Raw genomic sequence first — 22,554 nt, 5'->3', positions numbered from 1 at the left:
GAGAGGGAGAAACTGGAAACAGAGTAAGAAGAGCAAGAAGGTGAGAGGGGAAGTCAGAGGTGGAAAAACAAAAGAGAATTACTGTCTGGAGACATGTTTTAAATACCACAGAAGAGGAATGTTGTGTACAAAGAGAGGCTCTCATGGGATGAATGCAAGCCTCTTTGGGCAGGATCGGTCATCAACAGCAGCAAAGTGCCAATTGATGATAAAATGTGTCTGTGGTGGACGATTTGGTGGGAAACACTGTGGCTTTTATGGGGGTTTTTTGGAAGGGGGTTGAATGATAATGTGTCCTTCACCACCTGAAGCAGCAGTTTAAAATGTTTCTCTCGTTTTGACTGTTTTTTGTGCTGAAAGTGTAAAAGAAGGTCGTCTTTGGATCAGGACTCGGTCGTGGTTAGAGCCTTACCAGAGTTCACTCAGTACAGTTAAATCTCAGAGCACCGGAGCACACAGACTCACCAAAGGAGTACAGTCTCACTCTGGGGGCGTTTATGGACCAAAACCAGAAGCACACACACAGTCTGAGACCTAGCTCTTTAGCTCGGCGGTAGCTAGAATTACAGAATTAACATCAGTCACTTTGGGTACTCTGTGTAGTCCCCTTTTTTAATTAGGTACAGCCTCATTTACAGGGTTATACAAGACACTTCATTTCCATAGATGCTGGAGAGATACTGAGGGGAAATCTCAGGTGGATCCACGCTGATAGGGTCTGGGAAGGAGAGGGCAGTCAGTTGGGTCTTTGTTGCCGGAGGACAGTGGAAGTAACTGGAGAGGCAGGGAGCAAGATGTGTGAAAGGCTCCAGGACTGAGGGCAGGCCCCGGGCTCCCATTAAGCAGCACTGAGACTCTCTGCGGAGGCTTCTTTTATACCTCCCATGTCTTGTTGTGTAAATGGTCACATACTCTTAAGCGAGCTGTGAAAGAGAATGTCATACAAAGAGGGACAAAAAAAGTCGGCAGTTACAGGTGACCTAGTGGGCTGAGGGAGCTTCCTGACCAAGGGTTTGTGTTTTGGGAAATGTCGTAGATGGAGAAGTTGGAAAGACCTAGATGGCCCGATTTCTTGTGATCGCACAACAGATAACGCTTCTTTTTCCTTTGTATACGAGGGTGGTCGTGTCACACGGCCTCTATGTAATTATGGTTGTTAAAGGGGCCAACTGTGTCATAGAGCACATTAGGATGTTATATTTGGGCCAACTGCGAGCATACAGGTCTGTACGGAAGCCCATTTCCGCCACTAAAAAAACCAAAAAAAACCAAGTATCCATAACTCGAAATTTCAAGTTATTTTCTTAAAATTTCGACTTATTAACTCAAAATTTCGACTTGTTAACTCGAAATTTCGACTTGTTAACGCGAAATTTCAACTTATTAACTCGAAATTTCAAGAAATGTAACTTGAAATTTGGAGAAACATAACTTGAAATTTTGAGTTACTTTTCTCCAAATTTCAAGTTAATAACTCGAAATTTTGAGTTAGGTCTGCCAATCAGTAATCTATGTGAATGAGGTCACTTTCTTGTTACCTGGAAGCATATGGCGCAGAGTAACGCACACTCAAAACCGGATCGCAACAAATTGGTGCTTTCGCAAGTACGTTTGCTGATAGTAATGCCATGTGATTCAGCTAATAACACAAGGATTTCATCATTTTTGAAACCACGCTGAAAATACTCAGCGATCTGTGCATTCATGACTGGATGTAATACCGGTAGCTTAGCTGTAGCATTTGTACCTGAGGGCTTCAGCTTCCGGGTAACAAGGAAATTATGTCATTCACGCAGATTACTGATTGGCAGCACTAACTCGAAAATTTGAGTTATTAACTCAAAATTTGGAGAAAATAAGCACAAATTACAGAGGTGAAGACTGGAAAAAAAACAACCAAAAGATGAACAACACCTTAACCCAAGCCATAAAATTTAACTGAATGGCTCGACTCAAATCAAATCAACTAAAAAAAAAAAAAAAAACACACAACGAAACTGCAGGTTGATCCCAACTCAGCTAATACATAATAAATCAAAGCTGCAGAAGCAGTTAAACATTGAGGTTAGTGCTGATGGAGTGCAGAGAGTTAATGATTTGATAGATACAATAGATAAAGACAACAGCACTAAGCAAGAGGGGAGAGAGAAGGAGAGCATGCATCTTAACTTAATCTAAAGACATAGAAAATGATTAAAATGAGAATGTACTGACACACTGAGGCATGCTTAATACAAAAAACCTGTATTCACAGTTTTACACTGTGAAGCATGTGAGTAACTTGGATGCTATAGTAAGACCACCAACTTCTTCGCAAAATCTCTGTGAGTGGTGGTGAAATCAGAGATGAACACAAAGTAAAAGTGCAGTTAATTTTTGAGAAACCCCCACCCAGACCCCCACCACGGTGAGAGATGGTGAGAGGTTAAATGCCACTGGCTGAAACTACTTAAAAGAAAGATGGGTGGATCTGAAGAACTATTTTTACTCATGTCAGCATATATTTTGGAGTTTTCCATCAACAGCACACTCAACAATCATGCCTCTTTGAGAATGACTGGTCACTGTTCAAACTCAAGGGCTGTTAATCTATTCCTTTAAGTGTTTGTTGGCGGACAAGCACTTGGCAGCTCCTATCAAATCTCTTGGAGAGTTCCCCAGTACCAGGTTAGAAATTCAACTAAGGATCCCCAACATGCATAAAATAATTTTTTTTCTTGCTTAAAGTTGGTTATGAGACATAAGGTAGGTCAAAGGTTTCTATCATCAGGAGGGCATTGTGTGGGAACAGGTCAAAGTATCTAGCATCACAAGTTTTTGGAGAATCCATCAAGCCTGACCTTCACATAAAAAGGTCCTGGACTGGATACCCACTGAGCTCTGTTTAGCAGTCACCTAATCCTTGGTGCGGACCACTTTAATTCAACCCCTTATGCCCAGCAGTTGGCTCTGCCCTGCCCTCCTCTCCCTTCTTTCCATTCACAATGGTGGACCTCCTTCCAGTAACCCAAACCTTCTTACCCCAATGACTCCTTCATCCTACCAAACAATAGGCCCTGTTTAGCCTTCCTGCCCTTAGCCCCACTTCATAATGCAATGGGGCAGATCAAGGGTAGATCAGAGTACCAACTGCACAGCCAGGTCCTGTTTACACAACAAAGTGCTTTGTGGGATGGATGCACTGCAACAATCTTCCAACTTCAAGTACGTTCATATTCTCAGGATGGTGCATCTGCAAAGTTAAATTGCAGATGACATTTGTTCATGCAACACTGATTGAAAACTTGCTAACTATTGCTTTGTATTGGTTTACAGTATCCCTGTTCAATTCTATCCAGGAATTCAATATCCAATGGGTTGATTGGTTGATTCCCATTACAATAAAATTTGTTTGACGAGATTAAACAATTCACTTAGCCTAAGGTAATAGAAGTTTTAAAATTACCAAGATAAAAAAATAGAGATAACAAAAATTTTAAAAGGCCATAAATATTTAAATATTTTTACATTTATAAGTGCATGTGGGGGTGGAGGGTGTATGTTATGCTATATTATGAGAAGAATAGCGTTGAAAGCAGCGGTTCACGTGACAAGGTTTTAATAACAATGTTGATGTTGTAACAATTGTGCATCAGGATCGCTACTGAGTGTCTCTAAACGTATAGAGTCAATTTTTGATGTAAGCTGTTTTAAGTTCCTCAAGCAGGACAGAACAGAACAAAACACCCCATGGATCCTAAACGCTCACATACATGCTGACGATGGAGCAGTGAGGCTACACTAGGAGCCTCAACTGGACATCCTGCATACGATGTCCAGTTGCTTGCTTGCTTGTTCTGCAGGGTATACTTTACCATGTGATTGAAAGTATGCTAACTTATGATGTTAGCATGCAGTATCCCATGGTTTCTCAGACAAATCCTTCCATCTCTCGTGTATGAAAATGGTTTGAAATAGCAGAAATACACTAACCAAACAACCATCTTTCATAGCGTATGGCTAGAAGCCAGTCAATTGTTAGGTAACTACCTAAAAGCTAAGGGTTTCCATTCATTCAGTAGGATGAATACTTGTAAAAATTAAGCTAAATAAACTAAATATAATTGCAGTCTATCCTGTTAATATCAAGACTTTTCTCTTATAAGCAATTACCCCGTGGCTTGACGAAGGCAGCTCAAAGCATGATGTTGTCGTGGAGATACTAACCTTAGGGTGACACTGGAAACGTTATTGGGACAACCGAAGTTGCTGGGATTCATCCCTAATTATGTTCATGTGAGGTATTGCCGTGTAATTATTTTCAAGACATTTGAAGTTGTGACCCTATGAAGATCTTAAGACACCAAGAAATGTGGTAATAAACATGGCTGCCAAAGGTCAGTACAGACAATGAGTTGAGAAATGCAGACAAAAAAAGTATAAGAAAAAAATAATCTCGAAGGGAATAAAAAGAAAATACAGCTTTCTAACTACAGGACCAAAATGCCTCCTTGGATCCCAGCCATTGACAAGTTGTTCTTCATGCTGACAATGTGCTGAGGAGTGGGTAGTGATGGTTGGCAGAGATATCCTACACAGGATTAGTGCCATGGTGTTGGAAAAAGACGAGGAGGAAATTAAGAGGGAATGCCCCAGAAACACAACACCGCCTGACACGTATGGAATGGACTTTTTGCAGCTCGACTGAAACACTCCAGCGATAAAGAGAAGGTCTGCAGGATTCCTCCGATCTTCTCCAGGGCCAAGCATTAAGAAACAGAGCTGTGCACGCTGATCTCGTGTCCCTTTAGCTCGTAACACGAGCAGTGTGCCCACTCCATCCCTTGTCTTTCAATCAGGACGGTGAAATGTCAACATGTAAAGAGGCCGGTTCATATTATTAAACTAATCTGAATATCTGACAGTTTTTATACTAACCAGTAGCTTTTTGCAACAGTTGGAATGACAAGTCCATTTTTACCTTTTGAGATAATGAATAGCAATATAGGCTCATCAATTAGTCTAACCAGCGACAGTTAAATGGCAGTGGGTATTAAAAGACAGACTTGAGCATTAGCTCACACAGCTAGCACACATCACAAGAAGACTTACCCAAACAATTTGTCTGCTGTCCAGATGTAACAGATCACAACGTTTTGGGACACTGAAAGTGAAAAGAATAAAGTGGCTGTGCAGGTTTGCAAACATATGACAAAAAAAAACACCACGACAAGTTCATGAGAAAAAAATAGCAGTATTCAAAATCAAAACGGGCAAATTTATGACAAAAAATATAAAAAGGGGCAAATTAAAGAAGAAAAAACTAAACTCACTAGACAGGAAAACATGATAAAATTAATAATAATAATAATAATAATAATAATAATAATAATAATAATAATAATAATAATTTTAAAAAAGGCCAGTTGCTCCCAAAAGTCAAATTCCTAATGAAAAACTGATAACTTCATAAAGACATGTTCTACATTTAAAAAAAAATAAAGTATATTTAAATACAAAAAAAGCCAAATAAAATGGGGACATTCTGGGAAAAACAGACTTAATTGTCAAATAAATGACGAAACAAAAAAAGAAAATCTGTCACATCGACCCACAGCAAGAAGGTTTGAATCCACCAATCAACTGAGGTCTCCCTGTATGGGTCTTAAAGTGACAGATGAACTCATTCATAACCTCATTGTGGTATTTTTACATGCTAGAAATGTTTCCTACAGTTGATTTGTGTATGTTTGCTATAGTGTCCATATGAACTGGATAATGAACAGTTGTGTGGGGTCATTTAATGTCCCGAATTAGATAAAAACAAAAAACTAAACACAAAAAATCCCCCCACACACTATAGGTATTGACTATTACTGCAGAATTATTATGAAAAAATAACACTGCAATTAGCTGGAACAATCAGTATTTTTTTTTTTTATTTAAGAGAAGTTAAAGCACCATTATACAGTACAGGTATAGAAAGATTGCAGTAATGCAAACAAGAATTAAAAGTGCACGGAAGAAAAGCAATACAGAGAGCAAACGAAATATAAATTAAACACCACACACTCTAACCAGCACAAGGCAAAGTGAACTTTAGATCATCAATTTTTTTTAACTTTTTAAAATCTGTAAATAAACTCTGTTTTGGTATTACTGAAGGATAGATAAAAAGGTGACAGGCGCAGTTAATATTCTAGAAATGTCAAAATTACAAATGCCCATAAAACAACATCGTTTCCCTGAAATGACACGTCTTGCAAATGATGAAATGCTGAAAGAAACAAAGACATATGAGACTGTGCAAACCAACCTCACAATGATCCAAACAAAACAAAACAAACCCCTCACACTTATCCCAGCACTTCTCAACAGCCCACTCATCATAATACAGATTAATAAAAGTCAATAAAACAAAGAGATCTCCAGTCATCTACTACACAAAGAAAATCTGTCAGTCCAGATGGCACTGTGAGCCTGCCGCAGGACAAGTGCACCCCAGCACATGTTCACATGCTTGCATAAGCACAACAAAACACTTTATTTGCGGACGCTCAAGAGAAGCATTTTGACCTGGGAGCTCTAATTAGAGTCTAAATTAGAGAAAGAACCACAGCAACAATGACTTAACTCCAAATAACTTCACTTGCTACCAACGAACACGTGAAAAAAATGCACCAGTATTGTTATGACACATAGTTTAAGTGACTACATCTGTAATGCTCCAGCTGGTAAAACACAGCAGACACCAACAGCCAAAGTCTCATCAGCTAAAGTAAAATAAATGTTCAGGCGATAAGATGGGTTGAAAAATTCCTGCTGAAAGCTCACAACACCAGGACCTGCGAAACAGCGCAAACTAAAAGTTTGGGTGTCTGTGAGATGGAAATGTAAAGGAGAGAGACTCGGGTGGACCGGTGAGGGCCAAGAAGCTGTTTGGTGAACCTGTTCCAACTTAAATCCAGCGGAAGTGTCCGTGACACAGCAGCTGGTGTGTGGTTACCATACAGAGTGAGCCTCGGCGCTTCTCAGCTGCTCTTGCGCTCCATTCATGCGCAGGACAGCCAGAAGACCTGCGGTAACTTGAGCATCAACACTCCTTCTTTTCTCTGTCCCAGACCCGAGCTCACCTCAGACATGTCTAGTCTTTCTGCCAGGGCGTCTCGACTGAGAGGTATCCGAGTGTGTGTGCGGGTGTGCGCGTGCACGTTACCCCCAACACATGGCATTTATGCATCAGCTTGCAGGTTATTCCGGGATATTTCACTACAATCGCGTGGAGAAAGTCTAAGTAGGGAATTACATGTGCTGCTTATCTACAAACTCTTCCTGCAGGAAATCAAAACAAAACAAAATCTTCTCCACTTAAATAATGGTTAGAAAAGTAGAGCAGTGCTTTGAGGCTGTCATCATCATGAAAATGTAAATAAAACGTAATTTTTTTAATGCAGTGCAAATATGGATGGTGCCCAATTTACAAAACCTTGGCACTACAAAAAAATCAAGACCACGTTTAAAGCCTGATTAGTTGCAATCATTGCAGTATGATTATTATTATTATTTATTTATTTTTGTCGTCATGGTTGCTTCTGGAGAACGTAATAGGTTGGAACAATTTTAGCCCAGGCTGTACAAAATCTCCTGCAGCCAGTTTATAGCGAACAGGCATCAATTCATCTTTTACAAAAGAAACATGGAGAAAAATGACAATGCTGATCAAAGTGTAATCATTACGGAGGAACAATGTGCAATGAAAGTGGCAGAATGTATTCTCAGAAAGGGCATTTCTGATATCCAATGAATTTGAATCTGAAATCGTGTATAATTTATATTTGTCTCCTAATTTTAATGTATTCGCTCTTTAAAAATACTAATTCGTTCTCAGTTTGGTGCAGAAATATCAACAGTAGGGATTAGAAGGTCTGTTTTAACCCTTCAAATGCTTTAATTATAAGGTGATTTTAGTTTTAAAATTGGTGTGCAATTTATGCATTTAATTCATAATAAGGGAAACAATTTAAAAAAAAATTAAAGACAGTTGTATGAAGGAAAGTATGATCTTAATGTTCTGCAGCCCCTAAAAATCTAAAAACACATCAGATATAAATTTGGCTGAACTCCCCTTCGAGGTTGTGTTCTTGTGCCTATCCCGATCACGTTAGCGCGGTGGCTTTCTTTGGATGCGCCCGCTCTTACCACCTGCACTTGCCTTTCTTTGGACTTGCTTAAACAAACAGTTTTTCAACAAACAGTCCAGTTTTCAAGCCTAAAAGTTCAACATCAGGTAAAAATAGCAGAGAGGAGGATGCCCACACGTTCTTGGCATCCTCCAAGGTCAGCCAGTCCACTATTAAAGACCATGAGATCTACTATAATGTCTTGATGGACAATATTCAAGGGGAAGGACCTGGATTGTAAACACATATGACATATGCATGGCACATGGCTCTCAAGTCTACCAGCTCTGCCTTCCTGCAATTTCCATTGTTTTCTCAGAAATTAAATTCAAGCTGAATGACTGCTGTTTTGACTGCAAAAGATATCCAGCAAACAGAAGAACCAGTGGAAGTGGTCATAACAAGACTGATATTTATCCAGAGGTGCACATGTGGAAGACCCTGAAGGGGAGAACGGCCAAATTTCGAGTCAGGTATGGTTTTTCGGCCATTAAGGGAGCAGTCCTAGAACTTTTTGATCTTTTTTTTTATGCTTCATCAATAAGATGTAAACTGCACTTGTAACTCAAGGCACATGAAGCATAGAAATGTGCGACTTGAATTCAAGGCTTTGTAAATATCGAACAACTATGTGCAAATGTACTATTGCATAAATGTGATCAAGATTTTAGACAGCAAACCTCTTTACCATCCAAAACACCCACCCTTTTTTTGATATCTAAAAAAAGGGTTCAAGTCAAAAGCGTAATATCCAGTAATTTATCATTTCTACAATTCCTCCAATCCAAGTCATCCAGAAGTGGAGAACCTCCCGACTCAAAGACCCGAGGAGCTGCAGCGGCTTTTGTCCCTGGGCACTACCAGGATCTCATCCCCGTCTCGAATGCCGTAGGAATGCAGGGCCCGGGTGCCGCACTTCAGCTCCTCTGGTCCAAACATTGAACACATCTCTCGGTCGATGTAGAAGAGCCTCATCCCATTGGGTAGCTGCAGCAGACCCTTAAGGTGTTTTTTTAGGTCACCCACTGTTTGCTCCAGACGGAGGCTGACTGTCTCCACCCTGTCACCCCAGCGAACAACCACCATGGTGAGGCTGGGTCTCAGGTCTACCTCAGCCAGTGGAGCCAGGTGGCCATATTTGGACACGAGGATACGGTACCTGCAACAAAGCAGAGCTCGTGTTATTTTTTTATTTGTTATCAGCTCAACTGAATGACATCAGCATACAGCAAAGACACACAAACTCCTACAAGACATACACTTGAAATCCACCACACAAAGTATGGTGTTTCTCAGACATGGCAGTGACTACATAGTCTCTGAAAAGTGAGGCCCTTGCAAAGTATCTCAGGGTGTTTTAACACCTCTAGTTTCTTTAGTCTTAATCAGCTGATGAATTTGTAAACTTGTGGCTTTTACTCATGGCTTTGTTTCTTTTTACAGAGAGAAAACTCCAAGTCAACCAAAAATGCATCACCACAAACCGTGGCAGCGCAGGCATTCTGCTTATTGGCCAATGAAGGGAAATGCTGTCTTCTGGACCTTTGGTTTATTCCACAGCTAGCTGCTACAGTTTGAGCTCTCTGCATGTGTATGGTCTTCTGCCGCATCCTAGGATGCAAAGCACATCTGACTACGAGGAGGCATTTATCTCAAACTAGCAGCGCACACCTGGTAGTTGGGGTTGGATGGAGGTCAGATTATGTTCTGACTATAAATTAAATAAAAAAAGACCAGAATTTGATTTACACGGCCTAAACAGTGCAGGTGTGAAAAACCCCTTAAATCTTTATTTTTTTATAATTGCAAGGAGGTAGTGATATCTATGACTGCAAACAGACTGGTACTATAAGAGTCTATGGGAAAACAGCCCTCAGGCTTGGCCTCTAGAAACACTTTCCTGCTGAATTCATTCACTCAGTTCAGGTCATTCTGAATAAAACATTAAGACCCTTTTATAAATGCACCCATTCTAAGTTTCAGAAAGGAGGATTTTCCAGGGTATGCTAACCGCTAACTAGCTCATTATATGCATATAATTTTTGAATATTTGCCAAAACTAACTGAAAAATGAGTTTGTCAGACATGCCTGCATGTTATTCTACAAATATATGGAAAAATATTTGCCCAAATAATCATGATAACACATAATGGCATTTTTAAGGTAGACCACAGTGTCTCTTTGCCTCCCCCCCCCCCCCCATTGTTGCTATGGTAAATAACATACACCCTGTACTAATGATAGGATGTAGGCTTCATTTCGACATTCAAAGAGCAGCTTGGTCTACGGCTCCACCCTGCCCTCTGATGTCACAATCACACTGTGTTTTAGCACTGATTTACTCTAAATGGAATCAAAATCTAGAAATTTAACAACAAGCTGTACAAAATAACACTTAAAACTAAAGACAGAGATGATAAAGTCATTGTGAAAATGCTTCATGAGGTCACGAATCAAGTTTAAAGTCTTTTTTTTAAAAAGACTTTAAACTCAGGGTTATGGAAACAAGCTATGAGTGTTTAAGAGGCAGAGAAACACCGAGTTGTCTGCCACTTGCTTGCCGTGAGAAAGCTCTCAGCCATCTCAGGGGAATGCGTGTTCGAGATAAGGCCCCAGGAACGATTAAATAAAATCCAGGAGAAAAGGCCTGTGCTTTCAAAGCTACTGTAACAGCTGGGCCAATCAAAGCAATTTCACTTCCCTCCCCAAAACTCCTCCACAAAGCCGCTGCCCTGGGATTTTCTGGCCAAACTTGCAGTCCACCCTGGGAATTCTCCACTAAGGCCACAGTGCACAAAGTGCCATTCTAAGAGAAGCCATTTACCAAAGAGGCTTCATTTAAGGTGGTAAGCATGGTATAATGGGGCAAACAATGCTGCAGGTGATAAGAAGCCGACATTCCAACTGTCATTTTGGCATTCTTTGATTCCTGCGGAGGAAATTACAAGACTGTGAAGCCAAGAGACACCATGTAGCTGAGCTCTCCTGTTTTGGCATTTCATCGACTCATTCTCACATTTCTCCAGTTATTTACTTGAACGTATGAGCACCTCAAAAAGTTAAAATGTAAATTTTCCCACGTCTTTCCCTGAGACTGTGGCTCTGTTTAGACCCACTAACTGCTAACTTCACCGGATACGCCGACTCTCTGGTTTCTTTTTTAACCCTTGCCTCTACTCTTTCTCGCCACTAATCCTTCCTGCCCAGTGCTGTTTTCTTCCCTTTCCCATTTTTTCCAAGGAATTGTTGGGGTGTATCCATCTCAGTTAGTCTAGTTTATGGTTTGAGAACACGTTTATAGTTACTCAAAGCCAGGCTGTGTCAGATGTGTTCACTTGAGAGGCTGTGACCCACCTGCAGAGCTCTGATCTCTTGGGGTAGCGAGGCCGCAGCCTCATCCGAAAGGAAAGGGGATAGCTGTGCGCTCACTGCCTACTGAGTGTGTCTGACACCCCGATAACGCCCGCATGCACATGCACAGTCACGGTTATACCCGACCCTGGACCTACACCGAACCCCTCCCAAACCAACACCGCAAACGCAACGCTTGATGGACAAAAATAAAATCAGAGCGATGAAGCTGAACACAAAGAAAATGAAGTTTTTAGATGGCGATGAATGTGTTTGACATAGAAATAAAATAACTATTAACTGCTCCTGATGGACAAACAAGTTCTGCCACAGGTAATAAAATAATTTATAGCCAGGAGTGCTGTGACAGCTCATGTGACATCAGAAAACAAATCAAATTTCTCAAATTAAGGCTTCAGGTTGACAGAGTAGGTGTATACATAAAAAAAACAACCTGCTACCTGGTGTATCAGTTTTCCCAATCAGAGAATTCCCAGCACAAAGGACTCATTGAGCAGGGAGAGAGTGGTGGCATTGTCTCCCAAAGGTTAGTTTCCCCCAGTCAGGGACTACACCTTCCTCCAGAAATCCCTCCCCAACATTCTGCTGAGGTTAAGTGGAATGCAGTTGGTGAATTATTTCACCCCTGCGAGCCCCCCCGAGGAAGGCTTTCAACCTCCCCCCGCAAAAAAAAACAACATATAGTGTGCTGGACCCAAACTGAGGACAGGGATGGAGATTGGTTGCTAATGTTGTGAATCAGCAGGTGTTCCCATATGAATATAATGCAAACGTAAATGCCGCTTAGCTTTCCAATTGAAAGCCAGTGCTGGCGCCTTGTGCTCCATATTTAAGGTATTTAGTGAAGACTTTCAATATGAATTTTACTCTAAATGTCTCATCGGAATGTTGTAATGAAGCAATGAAAACAATCTGATGTAAATTTTAGAGCTGAAAAAAACAACAACAATTTATTGATCAACATAATGCTACACAATATATTTTTTAATTTATCATGTTAGCTATTTTCTCAAGCCAAAAGATGTCAGTGCTGTAGTAGCTCATCAGGCTCACGATCCATCACCGCTCAAGGGTTACTGCCCGCAAATCGATAAATGTGACTTTGATAAAAACTTCAGTAAAATCTGACCAACACTGATTCTTCTTCGCAATGGTTTAAACTCAGCTACATTCAATTCAGTTCAGTTTTATTTATATAGCACCAAATCACAACAACAGTCGAACACTCAAGAAGCTTTATATCGTAAGGTAAAGTTCCTACAACAATACAGAGAAAACCCCAACAATCATATCACCCACTATGAGCAAGCACTTGTGGGACAGTGGGGAGGAAAAACTCCTTTTTAAGAGGAAAAAAAACCTCTGGCAGAACCAGGCTCAACCATCCAAAGCAAGACAGTGCACAAGAAAACAAAGTGCAGTCAGGGGTGGAGTGGACAGGGTTTTAAGATGGTACCGAGAGCTGCTATAATGTATGGCTTGGAGACAGTAGCACTGAAAAAAAGACAGCAGGCCGAGCTGAAGATGCTCAGGTTTTCACTGGTAGTGACCAAAATGGAAATGATTAAAAACGAGGATGTCAGAGGGACAGCTCAAGTTCAGCAGTTTGGAGATAAAGGTAGAGAGGCGAGGCTCAGATAGTTTGGGAGAGAAGAGAGAGTGGATACATTGGACAAATGATGCTAAATATTGAGCTGCCAGGGAGGAGGAAGAGAGGAAGACCTCACAGAAAGTTCATCGATATAGTGAAGAAGCACATGCAGAGGAGGACGCTAGGGATAGGGTTAGAGGGTGATGACCCCTAAAGAAAACATCTGAAAGAAGAAGATTGTTTAACTGAATATCTCTGAGTTTTAGACTTTTTTTGTACAAAACCTGTTGCTGAAATATGGCCACGAAATGAGAACCGGTGTTCTGGGAATCTATCCTACCTCACAAACCATCCCACCTGTTGTTTCTGCGCATACGTGTAACACAAACCCCAAATTTACATCATTTTTTTAACCCATTGTGAATATTTCTTATGGTTATGGTTTGTATTAGTCACAAGTCGCCGTCAAATTATAATATGGGTAGGACGATTTGCCAAAGTAGGACAGTTTCTCAAAACACTGGCTACAAATGATCCTTTCCATCTGGAGAGTGTGTGCCTTTGAAATTTAGTTACATGTTAATTTTCTACCTTGTTTTAGGATGCAGATCACTAAGTTAACAAACTTAAATGATCCAAAGAAACCCCTCAAAAAGTAAAAAAGAAGAAATAAAGCTAATGGCTAATTTTATTTAACGATAAATTCACAATTCACACAGTTGCCTAACGCCAACTTCTACCCACGCATCTTAGCTGGCCATCAGCACCACTGCATATGCAAAGTGTCTTTTTGAGACTACATATTATTCCTCGTCCACTTCTACTAGTTACTACAGCGTCAGCGGTCAGCCGCAGCTTTGAATTATTATTATTATCCATGAGTAAACTTATTCACTATGATTATGTGTGCAGTGAAAAATGTATGTGTGGATGATGCTCCACCTCTCGGGACGCTCCTGCTCTGGACAGTCCTGGTAGTATCTGATGAAGAACCTCTCAGCATCCTCTCTCTCACCATTAGACACGGCACCCCCGTTCAGCACCATTACGGAGGGCAGCCTGAGGGCAGGTGCAGCAGTCGGGTGTTAAAAGTGCTCAATGAGTATTTCGATGATGAAGTTACTGAACAAACGAGCACACAGCTTCAGACTTACTGTGCTAAAAGGAGGCTACGTCTCTCCTCGGTGCTGTAAGACTGCAGTAAAGGGATTCCCTTTGCTTTGACCTCCACCAGTTTGGGAAAGAAATTCAGCCTTTCAATGTCGATCCATTTACTAAGACCTGAATAACAACAACAACAACAACAATAATAATAATAATAAACATAATGAGTTATAGGGCTATTTGTTCACACCTTGCACTGAATACAGACAGATTAAAAGACTTTTAGGACTCCGACCTGAATTGTTGAGGTTGATGCTACGCAGGTTGGGGAAGAGGTGTTCCAGTGTCTCCTTGGTGTCTCCCACAGAGTCCACGCTGTTATTGGCCAGCACCAGTGTGCTCAGACTGGGGTACAGCAGCCCAAACTTCCTCACTTCTGCCCAATCCTGCAGCTGGTTATCTGTAATCTGCAGCAGGCGTAGCGACGGGCATGTCGTCTGGGACTCTGACACGCTGTTGTAGCCGTTCAGACACAGGAAGAGCTCCTCCAGCCTGGAAGATGAGGTGCAAGGAAACTGGCATTTTTGAGGACATCAAAGATTCTTTGTATAATCTGTGTAATATGCATTAAGGTGCTTTTGATTCTTCAAAAGAATAAGGCAGCTGTTATTGTGTTTCCAATTGTCACCATATGTTCTGAGTTCTCTACCCTGTTTACAACAAATAAAACTGGACTGAATTATATTAAACACTACTGACACCCTCTCGACGAGAAACCTGGGCGCGGGGGAGCCTGATCGTCGGAACATTTGCTGCAGATACACGACAGCCTTTCAGTGGAACGAGCCTGGCAACACTCACATTGGAGGACGTTGAAGACATCTACCTATTCAGAGCCATGATAGCGAGGCTCCTGCTGATTGGAACTGGCACAGCCCTGGCTTGTTGACGAAAATTGAAAAGATTTCTTCTTTTGTGGCTAAACCAACCAACCATTACTCCTCATGCGTCAACCCAACCTCCCTAAACATGACAAGGTGGGGCATAACTTCCTGGAATTCCTGTTGAGTCTACATCTGTGTGCTCAAGATAAAGGAGGAACGCATCACTAATCTGCTCGCTAATGTTCTGAGCAACTCTGAGTGGTCAGAGTGGCACAAAAAACTAAGTGATTCATTATGACTCAGTAGCTTGTAGAGCCACATTAGCAACAATTATGTGAGGCAATTGTTTTTAAGAGTCATCTCTCTCACATCACTGGAGGACTACTGGCACACTCTTCTTTACAACATTGAGGTCTGTGGGCATTCTTTAATACACATCTCCCAACAGCTTGGTTGAGTTCTGGACTTTGACTGGGTCATTGAAACATGTTCATTGTTTTCTTTTTCAGTCATTCTGTTGTAGTTTTGTCAACTTCAGCAAACCTAAACATTCCTGCCATGTTTGTTTTAGAGTGAAGAAGCCCGGAAACCCTTACTAACAAGTTCAGTTTAAAAAAAAAAATTGTGTTGTCACGAACTTTCCAATTTTACACACTAATTGAGGGCTGTAGAGTCTGAGATGTAGCTGTTGGGCTTTTATCAGTTTCTCTGAGTATTGCTCAGTCTGGAGTGAATTTGCTCAGACATCCCCTTAGCAGTAGGCTACCAAAACGTCTGCTTTTTCAGAGGTGCTCACATTTGTTGAGTTAAATGTGTCCCATTAGCAACTGGCTGCTACTTATTCTCACACCTCCCATGGAAGCAGTAGGGGTGTACTTAGTTTTTCACAGGACTGCAGAGAGAACTCTGAAAACATTGTAAATCTCTATATATGCAGACGCTTAGACAAAAATATACAAATTCTCTCATTGCCACACATAAAAGAACATAAAACCTTTTTCCATGCTTTGTCACTTACTCTGGTGTGTGCTGCGTGAGTGTGTGAACAGTGTCCCAGCTGACTTGTGTATTAATGAGGACCAGTCGTCGGACCCTGGAAAAAACCTCTGCCATGTTCGGCTCCAGCTGCACGCCGCTTAGCGGGTTCATGCTCAGATTGAGGAAGTCCAGGTGTGGGATGCTGGAAACGATGGTGCCGATCTGGCAAAACCAGGAGCATCAGGACACAGAACAAAGAAAAAGAAGAAACAAGTTACAGAACTTTTCAAAACACTTTTACTTTGAAAACCATTATTTTCAGAGCTTGTTGATTAGCTAGATAACTCTAGTACACATAAATAAGCTGTATAATGAGATACAGCGGTTTAAATTCTAGGTAAGTTCCGAGTCATCCATCTTTAAATACAACCCATAGATAGTCTTGAACAGGCATATTTTTAAAGTGTTTCTGTACCGTGTTCACATTTTCCTTCATTCTGTTTAAAAAGCTGATAATTAATCCACATCAGTAGCATCTGGTTTAGTTTCACATTGACTTGTTTTCACTCTTTGGCTTCTAGATGGCAAATAAAATACTTAATGCTAAACCCATGTGAATGACAGAAGAAGAGATTATTATATTAAATGAATATGTGGTGTATGTATTTATTGGTTCATACAAAAAAATGTATCCAACCCTGCTTATTAATAAATGAGTACTCCAGTTAACCTGAGAGGTACCAGGTGTTCCAGCTGGCACAGCAGAAGGGAACTGTGCCTACAGCCCTCATCACGGTATCACTCGGCTGAATAACAAACAGCACTGTGAGAGGGGGATAACAAGGGCTGTGCAACTTTTTTAAGAGGCCTTTGTGTTGTAGACACGGCTAAATAACAATGCAGCACAACCCAACCTTAAGAACTTAATTATTAACAGTACATATGCAAACAAACAAAAAGAAAAGAATGATGATGAATGGAGGCTAGATGGAATCAGTGAATAACCATCTAAAAATCTACATGCTTTCCAGTTAACTTACAAACATAAAGTCCGGGGGCACAATCGGCCCGGCAAAGACTCCAAACTGGCCAACTGGATGGCTTTGGAAAATGAGGAGGAGGGCATACATTTTTGGACTTTCAACTGTATTAAGTTTTACAGCTTTTCCTCCTGATAAACACCTCCCCCACAGCCATTCATACTATGCCAAAGTAATAAAGTAATAAAGTGTGGTTAAACTTCTTATTACTGACAGAAAGGGAAGTTTTACTGGTTCAGCCCGCTCAAGACCAAAGTGGGTTGTTTGTGGCCCACAATGTAAAAGGAGTTTGACATCCCAGGCTTGCATCCTTACTAACAATAAAGAGAGATTAACTTCTATTTTTTTTATCTGTATGTGTTGTATTCATTTTTTATTACACTAAAATAACCATCAAAACAAAGACCTTAATCTTATAAACCTATGACTAGCATTTACTAGTGTCCATTTAAGCCCTTTTTAACTGCTGACATGGTAGCATACAGACAGCACTCCAACTAAATTGTCTTGAACAAAAGCCAGATGGCTCTGCTTTTATGAAAAACCTTATTAAGTTCAATTAAAACTCCAAGACCCCCACCTCTCCCCAGTCATTCAGCTGATTGTGGGACAGGTCGAGCTCTACCACGTGGGCGCAGGAAGCAGCGATGTCTTGCCTGTCGCCAGCTTTACTGATTCCACTGTCATTCAGAACCAGTGCGCTGGGCAAGAAGAGGCGATCTGCAAACAGGAAACTCGAGTCAGTTCAGAGCCTCATTCACAGCTCAACACTCCAAATAAAAAGGCAGATATGCCGGGCTGAACTTATCACAAGTGATACACTGCTCACGTGGCATCATCACAACCCTGAAATAGCTCGCTCTGTCATCTCTCACCTTTGACAGGGGATCCTGGAGGCCTGGGCAGAACAACCACTCCTACGCCTTGGCCATAGGGGAAATTCTCAGGGTTATACTTCTCACTGAGGACTTGAACAAAGGTGCGCACCTCATCTTCATCAGAGGACTCCATGGCTCAAGTCCTGAACAGGTATCCATGTAAGAGACCAAAGGGGGAAAAAAAGACGCTTTTAAGATATGCTATGGAAACATGACAATTACATCAGGACAGCTGTTACATATGTCTTTTAAAGGATAAAGCTGGAGATATTTTACACTGTTTATCACAATGTGTATGAAAATCAAGTTTCCTCCCAAAACATATGTGACCCTACTGAAGTTTTAGGTCTTTAAGTGTCAAAATTGTATTGCTTAATTTGCATGTAACCTGCATGTCTAACGTGGTGTTTAGAGAATTCTCAGTGTTGGATTTTTGGGGCTGATGTCTGTTAAGGAATTTAGAATGGGACGTACGTTTAGCAGGCGTGGTGATCTAATTCTAAAGTTCTAATCTCACACAGTGCTTTATGGGCACAGTCACCTCCCAGAGTCTACTTTTCCAGATTTTCTTCTTTTTTCCCCTCAATTTGTTTCCATTTTTCTTTTTATCACTTTTTTGCAGATTTTGTAGCTGTTAATAAAAATCCTGTATAAATGAAGAAAAACATTAGGATAAGCTTTTCATTTGTTAGCATCTGCTTCTGTTTTCACCTATGCTGACATTCTCCACAAACAAACATACTTTTGGTGCAATGTACTCAAAGCACAGTACAGCTCATCTCTCACAGTGACTGTCCAAAAAATCTTCGGCACTATGAAAATGCTCCTTATACACAGCTCAGAGTGACCATGTGGATTAAATAATTTACCTACAGGAAAGGTCTAAGCTGACATCTGAAACTGCATTTGTGAAAGAAGCTGGAGAAGCATAAAGCGCTCTCTACTCTGGACATTTGTCATTCAAAGCCCACATATGCAAAACAAATTGAGTGAGCATTTTCAGAAACATGACAACAGTGGAACCAGGTGAACTAGTTCCACCAGCAAAACTATTAGAACTATAGTGGCAGCTTCCCTGAAGCATTTTAGAGTTTCAAGTATTTTGTACACACAAAAAAAAATCACCTTTCTATCACCTATAACAGGGGTGGGGGAACTACAGGACTCAAGGGCTGGTGTCCTGCAGGTTTTAGATAACACCCTGGGTCAGCACACCCGAATCCAATGATTAGTTCATTGCCAGGCCTCTGGAGAACTTCAAGACATATTGAGGAGGTAATTTAGCGATTTAAATCAGCTGTGGGAGTTCCCCACCCCTTACCTATAGGTATTAGTGGCCTGTAGCTAACAGGAAGGCCATGTGCAGTGGTGGGCAATTAATTTTCTCCACAAGTTCACATGAGAATCTGAAAATGTTGTGCAATAAGTTCAGAAAGAGATGAAATTAAATACTGAGTTTACCTAATTGGTGCCGCCTTCCACAGCACTCCCAGTTTCTCATGTGGACCCTTGGGGAAAATTGCCTATGCTTGGTGGACGTGCTTTAAGCCTGCTGTCTTTTAAATGGTCACCAGGGGGCGATAGCAGTGGTTCCACAGTCATTGTTCCACCTCAGTAAGCACTTTACTGACAAGTTCACAGATCAATCACTAATTGCGGCTCATATTGAATAAAAAAAAAATCAGTTCTACTTTGTAATTGCATGTGATTCGAAAGCTCAAATTAGATTTCTTGAATCTTGAGCCTGTAGACAAGTGGCTGACACCACGCCGAAATGTAGTTACAACAGAGTCTCATAAGGGTATATAATTATGACGTACCTATGGTGTAGATTTAGCACATAAGGATTACTCGGGGTATGAACATTGATTAATCACTTGTGATTGCTCCAAATCCTGTTATGGCCAACCAGTGCCTGTGCATGGCATTTTCCCCATAGTGTTGGGTTGTCCTTCATTCAAAGTGCTAAACAAAGGGACACAAATGTGCTACCACTGACTTCCACTTTAACCACCTCAAACTTTAGTCCTGCTCCTCCTGCTGGCTGACACTTCTTGTCTATGTTTTACCTTTTTCTGTGCAGGTGTTAAAAGATAAAAAATAAAAAAAGGTCTAAAAATAACCCACGAACATCACAGAATAACCTACAAGTCACAGACAGCTGAAACGTGAGAGGCACAGCAGCACTGAGGAGAGCAGGTGCACAGCTGTCAGCGAAGCCACCTGTTCCTACTGAAACCCATTTTCTGCTATGATTACAATTTCTGTTGCCATTTTTGCTGTAAAATGATTAATCTGATGAGTAATTGTATAACTCAATCCAGAGAAAATGTAGCTTTTTCAATGTGTGGATTGGTTTAGAATCCATAGACAAAAAACCCCTCCAGGCAGGCTCAATAACTGGTAATCATACATCACAATAACATACATTCTCGACCCTGCCTGTCCACCTTGCACTCAACAGCCTCACTTTAACCCCGATCAGCCCTATCAGTTTCAGACAAACGGAGTCTGATCATCTTAAACTGAGCCCACCTGAAGTGTGTTTGTCAAAAGACTGAGTGTTTCATCCGGACTCTGTCTGATGTTTCTGTCATAGATCGTTTCTCATTACACAGATCCCACCCGATTCTTACCTCTGATGTAGCAGAGACCAAAGGAAAGATTGTTTTCAACACCACATCAGATCACATGCCTCGGTCCCTGCTGTGAGAAAATGACGAGAAACATAAGCAGGGAAAACTTATTTTTAAGCTTGCAGCCGTAAAATAACCAGAATACGTGAAAAAAAAAATGCAAAGAAAGACAGAGTTGACACCACATCAAAGGTGGTGAAACTTGCATTTATGTGACAAACAAAGGAAAGGTAAGCTGACAGTTGGGTGCTTGAGACGAAAACAACTGTTTATGTGGTATAACTGGGGAGCAGCCAAGCCCTGAAGCCATGCACTGAAATGAAAAAGTTCTAATGGACATATGTCATGACTAACCTGAGGTCATTGTTTTATACAGTTTAAACACACACTTTTAAACCCCTGTTATAATTTGTTACTTTTTTCTGGAATCTTTTTGTTTCAAATGTTTCTTCAGCACCATTTGCTCAGTTCGGCGTACACAATGGGCAGGAAGTTAGATTTTGTAATGTATAAAAAGTTAAACATTATCAGCTGCTCGCTACTGCTCACAGCGGTGAAGTTCAACCTGCAATGCTACCAAACTGTCAATAAAGATGACGTTTTTCAGAAAATAACAAACAACGAAATGGATTAATGCTACCCGAAATGAACGTCAACCCACAAAGAGTCATAAAAAGGTCAAAAGTCTTACTGTAAACCTTGCACACAGTTGCTGATACGCGAAGCTATTTTAAACAGATATATTTTTAACAGGGTCCGGGGAAACGGTGTTACAGTCAGATAACGAGCGTCGCTTCGTGGGGTGGGGGGCTGACTGCTCAGACGGAGGCCTAGCTGTATGATGTCGCTAGCTTAAGGATAATAAACTGGAAGCTGAGATTGTAACAGTGCAACCTGGTGTGTTTGAACATTTTAGCACAGCACGAGCCAACGACACTACTGCCTACCTCCAAAAAGCGTGCAACACGTTGGCTGTAAATTCAAATCGGTAAAAACATTTCTTTGAGTGTTGGATCAAACTCTCTACCTGGGCCTCCAAACTTAGCGACACGGGTCGCTGCGCGTGCTCCATTTGGCACCTGATACGGTACATTTTTGAGAGTGCAGAACTCACCTTTGGCAGAACCCCCCTCTGCGGTTGGGTTGTTTTTGTTGTTCTTCGGTTAGTTGACAGCTTAAACCACGCCCACTCTACCGGAAGTTACGTAGTTTAAATATCTGTTTTTTCCCCTCTCGTCTTCATACGAGAATTGCTTCATACTGGGTTATTTTCTTTAAAACGGAACGGAGCTAAGAATACATGCTAAGGATTAACTTATTATTATTTTATTTTATTTATTTTTTAGCGAGTCTTTTTTTACGATTTTTTTTGTAGCTGGTTACTTTAACGGACAATTGTTTTTGTTTACTGATTACGGGCAGTTTTTTAAAAGCTGAGTTCAATTACTCCCACGCCTGGTTATAGCCCGACCTTGTTGAATCAAGGAAGCCAGCCAGTTTGACGAAGTTGCAGCCTCTCTGAAAGGGTAACAGATCCATTTCTAAGGCTTTGGGACTCCAGTGAAGCACTGTGAGAACCCCAAAAGTTGATTCTGTTTATCTGGACGTCCATATGAACAGAAACAACTTTTGGGGATTTACTTATCTGGATGACTGAGCATGCATCAAGACACTGTGAGAGCCATTATTCACAAATGGAGAAAAGTTGAAACACTGACGAACCTGGCCTAATCAAAGTCTAGTCTGCACTTAAATCCTTTTAAGATGTATTGAGATGATATTTAACAGGCCGTTCAAGCTTGAAAAATCTCCAGTGTAGCTGAATTAAAACACTTCTGCAAAGAAGAGTGGGCGAAAATTCCTCTACGGCGATGATAAAGACTCATTGCCATTTATCACATATGCTTATTT

At 41.0% G+C, this 22,554-nt stretch overlaps 1 protein-coding gene across 4 annotated transcripts; it reads right to left on the bottom strand.

The window, feature by feature from the left end:
• Positions 1 to 5,893: 5,893 nt before the first annotated feature.
• Positions 5,894 to 21,835, bottom strand: LOC147321137 (tubulin-specific chaperone cofactor E-like protein). Of its 4 annotated transcripts, none has more exons than XM_086309430.1 (9): positions 21,758 to 21,835; positions 20,644 to 20,713; positions 18,005 to 18,150; positions 17,710 to 17,849; positions 16,130 to 16,311; positions 14,523 to 14,779; positions 14,278 to 14,404; positions 14,066 to 14,182; positions 5,894 to 9,318 (listed from the first exon to the last, which is right to left on the bottom strand). In XM_086309430.1, the coding sequence occupies exons 3-9, from the start codon at positions 18,138 to 18,140 to the stop codon at positions 8,976 to 8,978; spliced, it is 1,302 nt and encodes a 433-aa protein (XP_086165556.1). In that variant the 5' UTR covers positions 18,141 to 18,150; positions 20,644 to 20,713; positions 21,758 to 21,835; the 3' UTR covers positions 5,894 to 8,975. The 4 variants fall into 4 exon arrangements, with proteins under 4 accessions (XP_086165556.1, XP_086165560.1, XP_086165558.1 ...); XM_086309434.1 differs by having other exon boundaries at positions 20,644 to 20,710; positions 21,758 to 21,801; XM_086309432.1 differs by lacking the exon at positions 21,758 to 21,835 and adding an exon at positions 21,671 to 21,750.
• Positions 21,836 to 22,554: the final 719 nt, after the last annotated feature.

This window comes from Aulonocara sp. 'chitande type north' Nkhata Bay, linkage group LG10 (assembly GCF_057382095.1).
Source record: "Aulonocara sp. 'chitande type north' Nkhata Bay isolate Kocher_YH1m ecotype deep benthic linkage group LG10, A_spYH_male_GT1.1, whole genome shotgun sequence".
In the NCBI taxonomy this organism is placed as follows: domain Eukaryota; kingdom Metazoa; phylum Chordata; class Actinopteri; order Cichliformes; family Cichlidae; genus Aulonocara; species Aulonocara sp. 'chitande type north' Nkhata Bay.
This window is presented reverse-complemented; position numbering and strand designations above follow the sequence as displayed.